The sequence below is a fragment of the Alligator mississippiensis genome, chromosome 1, assembly GCF_030867095.1.
Source record: "Alligator mississippiensis isolate rAllMis1 chromosome 1, rAllMis1, whole genome shotgun sequence".
Lineage (NCBI taxonomy): Eukaryota > Metazoa > Chordata > Crocodylia > Alligatoridae > Alligator > Alligator mississippiensis.
The window spans coordinates 299,773,209-299,791,205 of NC_081824.1; the positions used below are offsets into that span (position 1 = coordinate 299,773,209).

Genomic DNA, 17,997 nt, shown 5'->3' on the forward strand with positions numbered 1-17,997 from the left:
TGGGCTAATGGGTTTTATTTGCTCATCCTGCACTGCCATGACTCATTGGTTTCAACTGTGCTGTGAAAATATAGTTCTGTGGGTGTTGCTGTTCTACTAGGCTTCAGGAAGCCCTGGGGGACCATTCTTCATGTTTCTGCCTACAAACTGATCCCTCCCAGCCCTTTTTTAACCCAACTGCTTTTCAGTTATGCCAGAGGCAAGGATCTCTTGGGGCCCTGCTCCACATTCAAAGAGAGCTGGGCAGAAACCAGATTAGGAATTGTTACACATTTCCGAGCACTAACTTTAGAGCTGGTTGGCTCATTTTATAACTGGAGACACAATTTGTTACCGTGTGGGAAGCACTTTGCATGTGGGGCACTTACTGCACGATGCACCAGTTAATTGCGTGATAAGTACTTTGAACCTGTGGCAGGTCTGCACTCACTGTACCATGCACCAGTTAGTCGTATGATAGGTTACTTTGCCCTTGGGGCCAGCCTGACTTTGCAGGCATGGCCTAAATTTATTGTGCGACTCCCCAAGGAACTGTGTAATATATGGAAGGTGTAGCAGGGGCCTTAGGGTGATGCTTTTTGCCACAGCCGCTCTCCAAGGCAAGCTGTGGCACCCCGCCTCACAACCACATTCACTCCTCAGCGTCAAGAGTACGACCTGGTTCCAGGGCGGGGGAGGAGCCCTTCTGCGCATGCGCCGAGGCCCGTAGGAGCGGGCGGAACCCTTGCGGCCGGGGCGTTGTTTCCGCCCCAAGGGGGGCTGGTGTTGCTGCCGCACGAAAACATGGAGGCCTCCTTTCTGCGCGGATGCGTCCGGGCCGCGGCGTTCAAGGTAACTGTGAGGACGTGATGTGGGTGGGGGATTATATGTTGTGTTATATGTGTTGATGCATCTCATCATGTCCACGCCCTTTTCAAAAACCTAGATCTGCCCGTGGGTGTTAGGGGAAGATTAATTTAGGCAGTTACAGCGGACCATAAACTGAGTACGAGTCAGCAGTGTGCTGGTGTGTTAGAAAAGCCCGTAGAGGCTTGGACAGTGTTAACAGGAGGGTCATACACGAGGTGTACAGGAAGTCATTCTTGTACCGTGGCCAGGCTGCACCTTTGAGTAGGGTGTCCAGTGTTGTGTACTACATTCCTAGCAAGACGTAGACACCATGGGAAAAGGCTAATGGAGAGCAGATTATTTGAGGTTTAGAGAATATGGCATATAAGGAACAACTGATTTTTTTAAAGTTTGGCTGAGAGGATGGGGTTGAGCGATTTAATAACAGCCTTCAGATATAAAATATAAAAGGGTTTGTTATACAAAGGAAAGTTGTTATAAAGAGGGTGGCGACCGGTTGCTGTCTGTCTACAGGACAAAAAATAAGTCTTCAACAAGAGCAGTTTACATTAGCTATAAGGACAGGTTTTTTAACTGTGAGCATAATTTAGTCTTGGAACAGATTACCTAGAGAGGTTAACTTAACATTCAGTGTTAAGTTTAGGTTAACAAACACTGGTTGATTTGGATGGTGTAGGCTGGGATGATTCTGCTTTTGAGCAGGGGGGGTTGGACTAGGTGACCTCCTGATGTCCCTCCCGGCCATATTTTTCTATTATTCTAATCCCCCACCCCCCTCCAATTTGTGCAACAATGGTGCTTAACTTTTTGGTGCCACAGGCCAGATGAGTGGTGTGGGTCAGATCAGGCCTCAAGCTGACAGCTGATTCAGGACTCCATGCTGCTGAATCGGGACTCCATGCTGCCGCCCTCAGCCCCATGCCACCTAATTTGGGCCCTGTGCTGGCTCCTACCGGCCCTTGTGTACCTGGATGGGACATGGGTCACCTCTGTGTGTCAATCTAGTTTGTTAGTCTGGCCTGTAGGGCTCCCTACAAGTGCAGAAATTTGGTGGCAGGGGAATGGCAGTTGCTATCACTGCTACCCCACCACCAAATTTTTGCACCTGTGGAGACTTCTACAGGCCAGATGGCTTGGCTCTGTGGGCCGGATCTAGCCTTTGGGTTGGGGGTTGAGCATCCTTGCACTACCACATTTACATTTGATTATGTTAAATTGGCTTCTTTTTGTAATAGTGGCTACTGCCCAGAACTGGACTAGAGATTAGGTCCATCACTGCACTAAACTGCATTACAGTAACCTTTGGTAGAAATGGCAAACCAACTGCAAAAAAGGCCCTGAAACTTATCAGTCACAAGCTGTTCAGCTTTGTCTAGACTAGATAAAATGAGCATATGTGTTACAGCAGCTTTACCCAACAGTTTATCTAAGAAGCAGGATAAACCAGCCTGTGCTGAACTCCAGTGGGCGACAGCTAGACTGGTAACAGTAGCAAAGTGACATTAGACATTTCCACACTGTGTTACACTCACTGCAGTGTCTGGGTTGTAGACATATCCTTAATAAGTATATTCATGCTAAATATTGAAGATTTCATAACTGCAACTTGAGAAGCTTTTGATATAATTGTATAACAAAAAATCTTACAAATCCTAGTCTATCAAAAGTCATCTAGCTTATTGATCGGTGCAGTTTGTCAGTTCGGGTAGAGCAGATGACTAGGCAGTGGAGACATGGTCAGTGGTTATTAATAGTAAATATGGGCCTCCAATATTAGTCAGGAAGAGGAATAAGGGAGGTGCAATGGACTCTTTGTTCAATATAAGAAAAATAGAAAAAATTCTGTCCTTCACTTCCCATTCCATTTGCCATCAGGCAGATGTTGCTTCTACAGTAGAAGTCCTTGTGGAAGGGTCTGTAGAGCAGGGATGTCAAACTCACTCTGGGTTGGATTTGGACCATGGGACTCCTTGCAGACTGGATCTGATACAGGATGCTCCCAGTTCCCAGTAGCCAGTGGTAGCTCAGTAGGCCAGAGGAAGTGACTCCATGGGCTGGATATGGTCTAGAGGATAAACGACAATGTTGCTTCCTATCAACACCAGTGCATAGTGGAGATAAAGGAAGGCTGAATCTGGCTTTAATATGAAAAAGTAAATAGCATTGTATTGGTGCATTTAGCTAATGTATGGATGAGCTGAAGGATGATGTAATGGGGACTCTGTGTCAGATGAGTAGCAATTTAGATTTTGTAGCCCATGCATTATAGAGAGTCCTTTAACACGTTCTGTTATAACAACTGTAAAGTATTAAAAATTACCATTTCTCATCTCAAGCACAAAGCCACTAAACGTTCTCCCAGCCCCTGGTCTGTGGAGATGGCAGATACCATGCTGGACAGGCCAGAGCAGCTCTAACAAGAGCAAGGGGTGCAGGGGAAGAGGTCAGCTTGGCTACCTTTCTCACTCAGTCCCTCCTATGCAACTCTAGGGACTCATTGCCACCACAGTCTGAGAGTATCACATGAGCTGAGAAATTTATTAACTTCAAGGGTAGTACGGAGGAGAGAGGAGTTAGGCTGCTTTCCTGTGTCTGTCTTCCTAACCCAATGTGACTTTCCTGTTTCATCTTAACGCTTCCCTCCATCTCACCCCTCCTGCTACATGTGATGCCTCTAGTAGTCCATCACCTACTGCTAGAGAGTGGATAAGAGCGCCAGGCTGAATCCAGCATATAGCACCAGAGTCACATTCTGCCATTGGAGGATAATGGCATTCTGCTGCCACCTAATCTCATTCATCCTGTAGTTCAAATGGTAGAAGTCCTTGCTAAAGAACTGTGGTTTAAATACTCCCTTATAGGAAAGCACCTAAGAAAACTTTTTTTTTTTTTTTAATTTTTGTTCTTTTGGAGGAAAAAAACCTCAAGGAAACCCCATTTTAAGATTTTTTACATAATGTTATTTTGCCTGTTTGACTTTGCAAACTAAAGTTAAGGAATGCCTGAGTCATAGTTGTTCATGAATCCCTAGTTCATTTTCCTTATGCATATGCATTATGATCTTTAATGAAATGTTCACATACAACTTTCTTTCTATGGCTGCTTCCTCATTCGTTGTGCAGGTTGGATGTAGTAGATAGCCAACATAAAGTTGCACGGTTAGATGTGTAAACTTGGCATTTCCCAGTGTTGACAGGTTTGTCTTTGTAACCTAATATTCTTTCAACACTTTAATATAGAATATAGCTTTTGGGTATATGAATATAAAAATGTGTCTGCTATATAAATCAGTTCTGTAAGATGTGGTATGTATATCTGACATGCTACCCCCTTTTTTGTTTTCTTCCATACTTATGACTAAATTTATTTAAATTAATTCTAACTGCAGATACTGGTATAAATGGCATATATAGAAAGTAACAAAGTGTTTCTAGTTGATTAAGGGCCTTGTTACACCTTGGATTTTGAGCTGCTCAAATATTGATCAGCTAACGGTGGTTCAGGTTTGGAGCAGTTGCTCCTTAAAGCTAAAAACCTTCTCTGACGGACCCCCACCTGCACAGCTGTGAGTTGTCACTAGAGGGCTGGTGAGCCAGAACAGGCTTCTATCCCTGCTCTAAGCAGGGGTGTGAGAGATGGATTGAGGGGAAGGAAGGAGGAACATGAAGCTGGGAGGCAGAGAATTAATGGGATGGAGGTAGGTAATGAAATGGCAGTTGAAAAGGAAATGGTGGGGGGAGGTCAGCCACTGAAGAATAAAATAAAAAGAAGTAAGGAAAAAAAGAATTTAAAATGAAATAAAGAGGCAGTAAATTTAAAGAAGAGTCTCATATTTTAATAATTTGGGATTGTGGGTTGTGCTTACTGGGGTGACTAGGAGGTGGGGGCAGTGAGAGAAGGAAGGTGCTTTTGTGGGAGTTGCTGCCCCTGCCATGGTAAAGGAAGTCCCAGCTCATGTGGACCTGATCCAGCCCCCTACCTGTTCCTCTCCCACCTCAGAATCAGGCCATGCCCTGTGACCTGGCTAGCTGTCATGTGCTCTGCAGGCTGTTTGCATGGGGTTGCACCCCTGGTGGTGGGAAGGTCACACCCCAAGGAATGGGAGGGGGAATTGGCTTGGTGCCAGAACCCTGGGCAGTAGAGTTAAGGAGATGAAAAGTTTTTTCCATACAGAACAGGAGGGTGGGAGAAGGGGACACTGCATCCTGGGATGCTGGAAGACTGAAACTTGGACAGCTTATGTATGGGGAGTAGCCACACATTAATGGAATGCAAACTAGGCAACATGGATCAGGGATAAACCTGCCCTGGAGCAGTGTAACTTTAAGATGTCTAACATGTGATTAAAACTAGCGTTAGGTGGTCATGTGTGGACAGTCCAGGGGTTAAGAGTTCCAGGAGGCACCTAAAATTAGTATGTAACAAGGCCCTAAAGGGCAGGGAGTTACAATCTCTAATTTTCTGTGAAATTATAATCTCTCAGAGGAGTCCCAATGAGATCTCATAGGGCGTGTCCAGACAAGCACACACGTGCCTCTTGCCCTGTCTCAAACCCCTTTCAGGCGGGACAAGAGGCACATGCGGGAATGAAAAAAGTTTCCCTGTGCTGCAAGTTTGCAGCGTGGGGAGAAAATTAGACAGGGGTCTGAAAAAACCTCTCCGCAGAAGAGCGGAGCAAGGCACTGTCCCAGACCATGCCAGGGAGTCAGTCTTCCAAAAGAGACACTCTGGTGTTGGCCAGAGCATCTCATTGTTCTCCTGCTGACTCCGGCCCCTAGCACTGTCCAAGGTAAGTGCGTGTGTTGGGGGGGCAGGGCATGTCTGGTTCATGGGTGGGGTGGCAGCGGGATGTGGCGGGGGGGTTCAGGAGTGGCAGAGGGGGGGTGTCCCCGGGGGCTGTGGGGGGTATGGACCTGGCCCAGCCCCATGCGGCGCACAGACCCATGCCTCCCGGAGCCGTGTGACCTGCTCCGGTGCAAAGCCGGACTAGCGAGCCACACGAGGCTGACCCAGGTACCACTCCCCCCCCCCCCCCCCCACAGGCACAGTGGGGCAGAGGCAGGACCCGGTGCAGGGTCTGTGCACCGCATCCAGCTGGGACCTGCTGGCCCTAGGGCCTTCCTGCCCAGCCAGGCCGGGCCCTTGGTGGCAGGACCCGGCGCAGCATGCAGAAACCGCGTGCTGGGCCAGGTCCTGCTGCCATGGCTCAGAGCACTCCACTCCTGCTGCTGCTGCTAAAGGTAAGTTATGGGCTCTGGGCAGGGCTGTGGCCCTCCAGGGTGCCTGGGACCCTGGGCAGGGGGGCGCTGTGGCCCTCCAGGGGAAGCTGGGACCCTGGATGGGGGGACTGGGACCCTGTGGGATATAGGGGCTGTGGCCTTCCAGGGGGGAGCTGGGGCCCTGTGGTGGGGCGGGGAGCTGCATCCTGTGGGGGCCAGGGGACCCACCCCTCCTGAGCAGCCCCCCCACAAGGTCCCCACACCCACTGTCCCCCCCCAGCAATTGCCCCATACCTACCCACACACCAACCCACATCCCTCCACACACACACACACCCGCCTTCCTCCACCCCCCTTCCCACTTCCTTCCAGCAAACACCACATCACCCTATCACACACCCATCATGTGCGAAGAAAACCAAAAGTACACATCAACACATAGGTATTTAGAATTTATCATGATGATAGAGACACTGGTAGGCTTCCACATTTCTTTAACATTGTAAATATACCAATAAAGCATTGTCCAACTGATGGCGCGCTCTCTCTCGCTCTCTGTGTGTGTGTGTGTGTGTGTGTGTGTGTGTGTGTGTGTATAGAGTGGTCTTTTGTGTTAATTGTGGAAAAACATAGATTTGGGGGTGTTTTTAAAAATGGATTTGGGATGCTGCTGCAGCAGTCCAGCTGGCACAAGGGGTAGTATACCCAGGTACCAATTGACCAGGCCCCAGAAGCTCCTGAGAGTGAGTAGCCCTGAGCTGCTTGCCAGGGCAGATTTTTTTAAGGATGGGGCCAGGACAGGGCAGCTTTTTATACTGCTGGGGACAGCACAGGTACTGGACCTGGGCTCTAGTTCCCACGGCTGCAGATCTGGGAGGAGCCAGGCAGGGTTATTTTGCTCCAAGTGGCACAATTTGCTCCACAACAAAGTGCATGTCTGAGCACATGTGCTGAGGCAAAACACCCTGGCTCAAATTTTCACCGCTTCTATTTGAGCTGCTGCAAGTGCACGTGCTTGTATGTGTGCATGCACCCATAAAGATGAGGGTGGAATAGTTGTATCCAGAGAATTTCTGTTTGTCATCCCTGTTTGTACTGTACACAAATCATCAGCTAACTGCAAATAAGAAAAATGGCAGATAACACAGCTTTTTCTTTTCCTAATCAAAAGATAACCAGTTTGTCTGGTTTGATGTTGCAGACTTTGCAGCTGGAAGTATGGGGACAACAAGGCCTCGTCCCATCTGTTTCACTTTGCACCAAGTCAGGAGGTTCAGCAAAAGGTCCAGCAAAGAGTAAGAAATCTATTTGTCCTTATTTGATAATTGTGTGCATCAGTCATAGAGATGCATGTCAAAATTAGTGCCTATCCAGGAGAAAGTTCACTTTTAATTTGGTATTAAAACAATTTGAGTAGCTTTTTATTCAGTAGAGTATTCATATTACAAGCTGCAGTTTGTTTTTTTTTTGTCTCCCACATTATGTAACCATTTACACAACCTATCACAGAAACAAATTTTGATCCTGCAGCTCTCGACACTGCAGAGAGCTCATCTAAACACCTGGCACTTTTAACATAATCTAAAAACCCCAGTGCTGTAGGAGTTTATAAAGCTGCCCTAAGCCATGAGACAACTACTGTTTACCATGTTTCATTTCCCCACTAGTCAGCAAACCAATAGAATTTAAATCCTTCACCCTCAACTGCATTAGCCTCTCCACCAGTGTCTAACTGAACAGGGGGTTTTGAAGCATGCCCAGGTTAATGAAGGACTGCTAGCAATAGACTTGTATTGGGTATAATGTAAGCTGTCAGGATAACATTCCTGTCCTTTCTTGCCCATTTCATTGCTGCAACTACATCTCAGACCTCACTTGTAGCATCTCAGCCACTGGGTTTTTGGGCTGGGTTTGAGCAGATAGTCCAAGGGTAGGAGATGCATAAAAATTGTTAGTGGGATGAGTCCAGTTAATTCACTGTTTATCTGTACTGAAAATGGGGAGCGTACTGCATAATGTGGATCTAGACTGTCATATTTCTGGATCTATTTGGGTATGGTAGCCCATTATATGGAGGGATGCCTTTGGCAAGATCATAGTTATTTGCACCTGTTTCAGATGATAGTGTTTTGGAAGTACAGTTATGGCCCCTTCATGGTAGGATTTGTCCAAATGTAACAGAAAGACAGTTCCTGTTTGAAAGAGCTTGCAGAGTAAGTAATTTGTAGGACTGGGTATAGGTTTTGAAACATGCCAAAAATTAGTCATGTAAGCACAGATTGGCGAGACCGATGATTAGTGACCCACTTTTAAATTTAAAATCCATGGAGTTAGGGCTCTGACAGATGTGCAGCTCCCCAGTCTAACTTATGGCACTACACAGAAATTGCCATGAGTTAGACTGACCCTCCCGACCCAACAGACATTCGCTGTTGGAGGATCGTGGAGGATCAAGCTCTGCTTTTGGAGCCGATCCAGTGAGAGAAGCTGTGTGTCTGCAGTCTCTTGCCCTAGCCCCACACTCCCTCTCCCAGCTCCAATGCTGTCTCAGGATGGGAAGGGAAGAAGGAATGGACCTCCTTTCCCTCCCCTTCCCATCCTGAAGACAGTACCGGGGATGAGGCAGGGCTGCTTCACCCCAGGCCTGCTCCCAGCATGCACTAACTAGTTAATGAAGGTGCTCCACTTTGGATCGCCTTCATCTGAACCTTCATGTAATTAGGTTTAAATTGTGGTGCGATCGGGCACTTTTTTAAGTGCTGTGTAGCTATGTGCTTCTGTCAGGGCACAGCTGTAGAGTGTTTTAGTGGCTGATCACGCGACAAAGTGTCACGTCTGTCAGTGTCCTTAAGTTAGATCTGCATTACAGTTTTGCTGGCATACCTATGTTGGCCAGTGGTGTGAAAAAAAATCACAGCAATGTCATCAAAACCCTGGGGGAGGGGGAGGCAGGAGGGTGGATGTAGCTATATCAGTGGAAGAGGGTGTTCATCAGCTTAGCTTAAGATGTTCAGGAAGGTGATGTATCTGTGCTGGCTGAGGAGCTTTTCCTGTCAGCATATGCTGTGTCAAAGTGTGCTGGGACAGTTACAGTGGCACAGGTTCTGAAATGTAAGTGCTAAGTCTTTTATTTGTCTTTGCATAGTCCCCTTGACTTAATAATCATATGTATCAAAGAGATGTTAAAAAGAACCCCCCCGAAAAGATTTCTTGAAAACAAATTCTCCCTAATTTCTAACCTTGTGTTTCTAAAATAGTTTGTGGAAGAAAAGCTTGGGTACTTACTGAGAGAGTCTTTGCTGCTGCTGTTTCTAGTCCTGATTGATAGTACACAGCGTGATATACAGATTTGGGATATTTTAAATTAGTAGCTTCTATCAGCTTTGCATGGTATCTTTGTTTTTGGTATCAAATATAAACAGTTATCAAATAAACTGTTATCTAAGGTGTTCTGGAAACTGTAGCTAAGTTATTTCAATGGTGACTACACCAGAATCTGTCGCACATAATTCTCTGAAGAGAGCCTGAAAAGACCTATGAAACTATCTTCCCTTTAGTATTCTTCTCTTTCTTCTAGCGCAGGGGTGGGCAGCCTACGGCTCCGGAGCCACATGTGGCTTTTCAGAAGTTAATATGTGTCTCCTTGAATCTTCGCACAAGCACATGGTGCAAATGGAAATGGAAGCCGGTCACCATGTGCTTGTGCAAAGATTCAAAGAGTATTAACTTCTGAAGAGCTGCATGTGGCTCCAGAGCCGCAGTTTGGCCACCCCTGTTCTAGTGTATGGTACTGTTCTTTAACAGTATAGCACATTGCTATTGTTAGTTAAAATGTACTAAGTACAGCCTGTCTTTTCAGATTCCAGTTTGAAGAGGCTGGGAAAGTCTCCTTTGCTTTGGTGAAATGATCACACTTGCTACTGGAATGGGGAACATAAGTTTTTCATGAATGTGTTCTTCTATCCTGTCAAATTCAGAGTCTCTGTTAGTGATATGAATGTTCTGTTTAAAATTCATATTGCTTAAGGGGCTTGGTGCAGTCTATTGAATTCAGTAGTATCCAATGGGGGGACACAGGTCAGATGGTACAAACCTTGAAGTGCCTCAGTGTTGCTAGTGGTCCATGCTGCCCTTGCAAATATACCATTTTGTTCAGTTCCTGCTGTTCAGTGTCATTAATCTAACTATTTAAGAGATTTATTTTTAGTTTAATATGTGTTGAAAAATATAATATTTCATTGTTTTAACCTATATCTATTTTCTGGGCTTTAATGATGTTTGGTATTAATGCTACAGTGACGTGACTTCAACATCACTTCTGTCATCAGTTTCTTAAGATGTCCTATTATTAATAGTATTTCAGCTTGATTTGATTTGCCTTTTAGCTCTCCTTGGACACTTGTTCTGTAGCTTAACTCCTGTGTACTTTATTCAAATCTGATAAGGTTGTGTCTTATCTGATTTCTGTTAGTTGATTTTTAAATTTACACACCTATATCTTCCTTAATGTTTTAGCTCCCATGTTGCTAAAGGTTGACCTCTGTTCAGAATCATTATTTTTTCATGTTTCCTAAGAAATCTCTATAATTATAAAATGATTGGTGGAAAGTGTGTGTTGAAATAATCCAATGCTCTGTGAGCTACATTATACTATTAGACCCAAGTTAATGGACTTCTATGTTACATGGCAGAGGTGCATTAAACTACATGTCAAATTGGTAATTAAGCAGCTCTTTATGCAAGTGGGGTTTTGCTGTAGCTGTGCTGCTTGCAGGTCCCAATTCTTCCTGAAGTGCTCTCAGTTTTCACAAATATGGCTGTCTCTTAGACCCCTGCTACTTCTCCAACAGGCCACACACAGTTTTCCTGGAGTGAGTAGCAGCTTAGAAGTTGCTGTCGTCTTTCCAATTCCCCAGTCTGGACAGTAAAAGCTTAGCATCCATACTTCCCTCTACCTCTCCCTCAGAGAAAGAAATGGGTGGCAGGTGTTTTTATTTTAATACAGATGCAGGGTCTGGAAATCCACTGAGACTTCCCTGTAAAGAAATCTCAGAATAAGGAAACAGAAGGCAGAAAAGTAAAAGCAAGTAGAGACGCCTCACAGAGCATCAGAGGGGCAGCATTTTATAGCTGAGTGCGATACAAAGTTCTCGCTAAAAACTTAGCAGGTAGTTACATGCACATTTGAACTCTTTATACAGGGGGTCCTGACCAAATGAGAGGCTTGTACCCATTTAAGCTTCATAAGTTTATTTTTTTCTATTGCTTATGAAGATAACTTGCAGTGGAGCAGAATAATCATGCAGTAGCGAGTGTGCCGCTTTTGTTGGCTTCTCCATCCACATACGTTCATCTTTGTAGGTGCTGAACACCTTGCATTTGCTAATGAACTTTTATCCCTGAGATAGGAATGGGGGGGTTATCCTGTTTTTACTGAAGAGAAACCAAGGCACAATGAGAGAGCAACTTTTCAGGGCTCTTGCAGGAAGTCAGACATAGCAAGGAACAGAAATGAGATCTCATAAGTTTCAGTATGATAGTAGAAAAAGAATATTTGATGCTAAATAGGGCTCTGGTTTTTCTCTCTTTAATCAGTGTATAAATTGTAGTTATCTGTTCCACAATACCTGGACACCTGTCACAGCATTTTCAGTCTGTTCTCTTTAATACCAGATCAGTTCAGAAACTTAAGGTTGGGTGTTTAGGAATACCAAATTAACAAGAGTGTCAGAAATGATAATATTCCTCTTTATGCCATTTCCTAGATATGGCACCACAGGAGAGCACCAAGCTGCTAACCACCAAAACAACTGTTGAGTTTCCTAAAAAGTTGTCTCCTAGTTCTCACCCACCACCTGCAAATAAAGGTGAGATTATAGCTAGTCCTTACCCTGATGAAGCTTTAAAGTTAACAGATGAAGATATGAGGAAATGCATATCAAGGAAAACTTTGGTAATGTTTCCTCAGAGAATAACTCTTTCTTCACATGAGGGGAAAGGTATTAGCACAACAGCTGGAGGTCTGAACAAGAACTTAGTTGAGGAAAAAAGCTCATCTTCATCCAGCTCCGATTCAGATTCTAGTTCTGATTCTGAAGAAGATACAAATGTTGCCCCTAAAGTCAGAGGGGTATTTCCAAGACTAGATCCCCACTTCTTTAAAAATGGTAAAGTGAAGAAAACAACATTGGTTGAACAGAGATTGTCCCAGAAAACTGATGAAGAATATGCACCTACAAAGGAATCTCTCCTATCAAAAATTGAGTTGCCCCACACCAAGCAGATACAGTCTACTCAAACATCAACAACCAATGATAGAATAAAATCAAAACCAAGAGTGTCTACCATAAAACAAACATCAAAAGAAATAGAAATACAGAAGCTAATTTCAAAAATACTTGATTTAAAAAGCCAAAAGTTAACAGAAGTCAGTCTTAAGAACACAAACCTCCTGAAGGAATCGACCACTGAAGCCCAAGCAGTAGCTACACAGCTAAAAGATGTACCAGTAACTAAGGATACAAAGCCAAAGCTGACCTTAGGTGGAGAAGAAAGCAAGACAAAGATGCAGGAGCCTGAAACTCAAGAAATAGCTGCTCCTAAACTACACAAGGAACTTTTGAAAACTACAGCAATGGCAGTAGACGGTACAGCAAAGAAAGAAATCACTCAAGAAGCAGGAACTCAGACTGAAATGAATGGCACTATACAGGGTACAGCTTTAAATTATTTGAACTATATTGTTTCTTCTGGGGTTGGGGCTTGAAGTTGTATAATTTTAAATAAGTCTTCAATGTCACCTTTAATATGGATGCTCTATGTTCTGTATTATGCTGATGTAGCACTGAATCTGTAATGGAGATTGTCATGCCTTGATAAAAAATTCTTGCTGTTAAAAAGGTTTTTAGAACAAGTATTGGTAACGTGGCCTCCAGTTGTTGCAGTGGGAGGAAGCATTTTTAATTTCATTTTGTTTATTTTTGTTCACCCTTAAATCTTCTAAATAAAGTGATGAGGGCTATTTTCATAATTTTGTTAGACCCATGTCTTGAGCACATCCAGTGACCTCTACCCCCTCTTAGGATTTACCTCTTTCTCCTGCCCTTGCAGTTGGTAGCTGCCTTCCTAATGAGCTGAATTGTACTACCATAACATTCATTCTGATGATGGCCCCTTTCTTTTTCTTTTTTTCAGGCTGCAGATTGCATCAGACATTGAGGTAGCACAGTGGGGTTATAGACGCAGGACTTAAGTGTGAGACCAGTAGACTGATCAGAGAGCTGGATGTTGGGGCCAGCAAGATCTCAGGCTTAAAACCAATCTTTAGCAGACGACAGTAGGGGAGAGAAGGGGATATCCATGTGTGTCTGTATTGTATGCTGTATCTTCCCCAGATCACCTCCCAGCTCCTTGTCCCTGTCACGCTTATGCTGACTGGTGATAACTGGACTCATTAAATAATTCCATCCTCTGTGCACAAAGTTGCATGAGCCCAAACCAACAGGCTAGCCATCTGATTGTTCCTACATTCCTCATACTCCAGGTAGATTAAATTATTCCTCCATACCAAGTTGCACAACACCATCTACAGCGCATGTTTCTTTCTTCTGACCCTGTCTAAGTGTTAATAACTGTCCTGTATTCAAGGTTCAGAAATCTGGCCAGCCAAAACCTAGTATGTTTGAGTTTAAAGAAATAACTAATGAGAAGAAACCGTAAATGTAAGACTGCAAAATCAGGATATTATTTATAATAAGCTTAAATGATAAATACATCTCACTTAACACTGTTCAGGATGTAGTGCTGAACAAAAAGGCTAGGGACAGAAATTACATACAAACTCTACAAGTGATCAGAAACTGGTTCAAATAGAAGTTCAGTGCATATAAACTGCTTTCAAAATGGCCAAAACCATTTTAAGATAAACCTGGATGGATGTAGTATCAGACTTAACTGATTTAGGTTCAATTGATTTATTGAACTTGTCCCAGATCCCCTCTGGATTTAAGTTAACTCACAGTCCCCCAGCATCCCAGGATGCTTTGCACCTCCCCTGCAACCCCCTGCATCGCAGGGTGGGTGGACTAGCCTTGGCCCAAGCTATCTGCTTCAGCCCAGCAGGAAGCCATCCTCTAGCGCCCCCCGACTTCTGGCCTTGGCCACTAGAAGCATGTGGTTGCATTTCCGGAATCAAAAATGAATATCTGTTCACTTGGTTATCAGTTCAGTCTGCTCAGCATAGACTAACCTGTGAAGATGGAATCGGTTCAGCCTCAGGCTTTTTGACTGTCTGTACTTAGCCAAGGAGTACTGTAGTTTGAAAGGGACAGGCAGCCTATGATTTGACCTGCCTTTGACTTGTAAAATTCTTGGGGGCGATGGCTTTGGCTTCCAGTGCAGTCACCGTCTACAAAAAAAACTGTCATTTTTTTTTTCTGTGCATTCAGAATAGGGAGCCTAAAAAAGCCTGCATAATTTCCCTGTCACTGTCCACATCTGATGCTTCATCCACTTTCCATCACAATGCTATTGTTGAGGATCAAGCATTACAGTTTTTCCATTCTCACAAAAAAGTTGATGCCTAGAAAACTGCAAGAACAGGCTCAGTTAACTTCCAGACAGGCAGAGGGGGGCTTTATTCTGTGCTTTAAAGTGAAGTGTGCTCCATTTTCTTAACCAATACAGTATATATTTTAAACAGCAGCCCCTACAGTACCTGTGCTGTTTTACAGTGTAAATCTAAAGCAAGATGAGGTTTATGTTTCCTTTTTGCCAGTATAGCTATGTCAATGAGGAGCATGAAATAAAAATCACTCCTTGCTGACATGTTGGCAAACTCCCCCTGGCTGACGGAGGGCTTCTGTTTGCTTAGCTTAGCTTATGTTCCTCCGGGAGTTTGGGGCAGCAAAAATGCTCCTGCTGGCACATGCTACATCTCCACAAGGGGGCTCTACCTGTGTAGCTTTAGCAGCAGAGGCTCCTAACTTCAGGACAGGTCCTAACTTCTAGGTTCCTAACTTTCATTGATGTCAGTGGAGCAGTCATTTAAAAGAGTGTAACTGAAAGCAAAATCTGACTGCTTTATCATGTTTACAGGCACTTTCTGTTTTGTTTTGTTTCAGTCTTTTTCAGTAAAAAGAAAAGTAATAGCTAATAGCTAGCAGTCCTTATTCACAATTTTTCTGTAACCTACATTTCTTTCCTACCTCTATTCCTTCTTGTGTCTGCAAGCTCCTCAGCTGACCAACTTGCAAGACAAACTGAAGATATAAAAACAGTCCTTTGGCCCTTAGAAACGTGAATGTTAGGGAAGCTTCATTCTTTAGAAGTAGGAATGCTAAAGAGCCAACAGAATTTATGTGCCATTAACTGTTGGTAAGTAAAATGAGCAGCAAAGGAATGCAGAAATGTACTCTGACTCACTTAACATCCTCTGGAGAGATCATTCTGCTTGAGAGCACAGCTGAAGTGTGAAGCACGGGGGAGGATCTTGGGGATAAAGTCATCTTTTGAGGAGCCAAGTATGGTGCATTGTGGACAGGGAAAATGTGAGAGTCCATCTGCTTTTCTTCCTGAGCATCTGTCTTCTGCTTTAGAAGAACCCTGTCTTGCAGTTTGAATGTATTCTTTCCTGTGCTTGCTTATTCACAGAGCTGTTTTCAGCAAAGACCACAACAGCTGGGTCAAATATGTATGTAGTGGTTTTTCTTGTGAGCTTTATCCAGCTAGGAAATGAGAAGGATGCCCTGGATTTTTTTTCCAAGTGCCCACCCTAGATTCTACCTGTCATTTAGTCCAAATTGCTGTTTCGTAAATTTAACTGAAGGTTTGTTTATGAAATGCAATGGGTGCTTTTGAATATCCAATATTACTATGTGCCAACTGCAGAAGGATAAAAGTAAAGCAATAGATTTTCATTATGTGTTTGTTTAGTTTTAATTTTTATTGTCAGATTGTTCCATAACAAGATATATCGAGCTTCTGCCAGTGTCTAACACAAACCACCATCACATACAAATTTATGTGGCTTTTCTGTTAGATTGCGCTGACCTATCTTTCTGATTTTTGTGTTTTATGCATACAAGAATGGATTTACAAGGGAAAGAATACTTTTGTTTCTGCTCTTGCTTTGTTCATAATTTTCCTGTATGGTGAAGTCAGAAAGTCAAACAGAAACCGTTCTATAAGAAGTTCTTTTTAAGCTAACAAATTTTTAAAGCATAGAAATTAGTGTCTGCTTATGTGCGTAATATGAGAAATGTAAAGCTTTTAAACTGGATCAAAATTTTCTTTAAAAAAAAAAAAAAAAGCTGACGTGATCTGAAAATAGACCAAAATAAAGTAAAAGGGGGAAGGGGTTAAAATATAAAGTTCTTGATTGGTTGTTGCATAATATAGCCATAATTGAAATAACTTGAAATCCTTAATTATTGCTTTGTTAAATTAGATCAGCTTAGCTTTGTGCATTCTGCCATCTAGTAGTTTTAATGCCTTTGTCTTGTGATTTGACATGATATATCAAGTGCAATGCTCCCTTGCATCTCGTGGCTTGCTAAGTGTCCCACAGTTTTCTTCTGGCTGTGCTGAGGACTAGGAGGTGTTGCCAACTGATGTCAAATATACATGAGGCAATACTTTAAAAGACAAGAAGCCTGGGTATTTTCCCATCGATATTGACTTATTAGTGTTCGAAACACAAACATTTTAGCTACTTTTCCACTCTCCTATGTGTTGACTAGCCATTTGAAATCCTGTAGTAGAGCAGATGAATAAATTCTGTTTTCTTCTAGGGCTCAGTGGTGCTTTGGTCTATTGTAAGGTACTAACAGATGTCTTGTAACTTTATCCTGGTGCTGAACTTGCTGATTTTTTTTTTTTTTTTTTTTAATTAGTCAATGAAGAGTCTCCAATCTCCAGAGGACATTGACTCAGCGAGAAAGAATGTTGCCTCTCTTCTAACATCAGTAGGTTCACTAGTTTTTGTTCTTGTTCCACAGAGATAAAAACGGCTGCTGCATCTGCTCCAGAGGAATTTGATAATTCAACCTACAAGAACCTCCAGCATCATGAATATCATATGTATACCTTTGTGGATTTTGACGTATATCTGTCAAAATTCAGACAGCCTCAGCCATCTTCTGGAAGAATTTCCCCTTGGCAGTAAAAGAGAAGATTAAAACAAATGTTCCGGGATTCTTGATGAATAGCGCAACATCCATATTCAAATAAATCAGTTAACTTGCAGTAATTTATGCTTATGTTTATGACAAGGTCATTTTGGCTGCTAGAGTTGCTTAGTTTGTGGTTAATATTGAACTCATTCACGGTAATAATCCTGATTTTTGGTTTTGTTTTAATAGCTTTTCTTGATCCTAGTGCACATTGTCTGCTAATAGGGAAGATCATTTCAGCTGACCTTCAGATATTGTTGACTCCAATATATGACCTAGATTGTACCTTTTGATTAGTGTTTTCTGTTTTGAAGGAAATCAGTTATTATAATGGACATCTGTTTGTCCAGAAATCACCATTGTATTGATTTTTTTTATTATTATTATTCTGATTGTGCCACATTGATATGCGTATCACACAAGAAGACTGACTCCCAGTGCTAAAGATCTTACCTATGTTGTATACCTGAAGTTAGAACAGAGATGTTGGTTTGGCAAGGGGGTATGGTACAGAACACTCTCCTGTGTAGCAACATGTGAATGTGGCTAAGTACAGAGGTTCAAAAAAAGCCTGAGACAGGAGTGCTCTAATTTTCATGCTTTACTTTAAGTGCCATAGGTTAGGTTGAGAGGGAACAGAACAGACTTTCCTCCTCCTGCTGGCGGGGGGTAGGGGTGAAGCAGGGCATCAAGGGGGAAAGCTGCTGAACTAGGCAGTAAGGGGGAAAGCCCCTGCCTTGCAGGCTTGGCCCCTACTG

The 17,997-nt window shown here is 43.3% G+C and overlaps 1 protein-coding gene across 1 annotated transcript; it reads left to right on the forward strand.

The window, feature by feature from the left end:
• Window positions 1-806: 806 nt before the first annotated feature.
• NDUFV3 (NADH:ubiquinone oxidoreductase subunit V3) lies at window positions 807-17,595 on the forward strand. The gene is made up of 3 exons (XM_019487256.1): window positions 807-831; window positions 11,834-12,781; window positions 17,066-17,595. Exons 1-3 carry the CDS (start codon window positions 807-809, stop codon window positions 17,230-17,232), a joined length of 1,140 nt encoding a protein of 379 aa, XP_019342801.1. The 3' UTR covers window positions 17,233-17,595.
• Window positions 17,596-17,997: the final 402 nt, after the last annotated feature.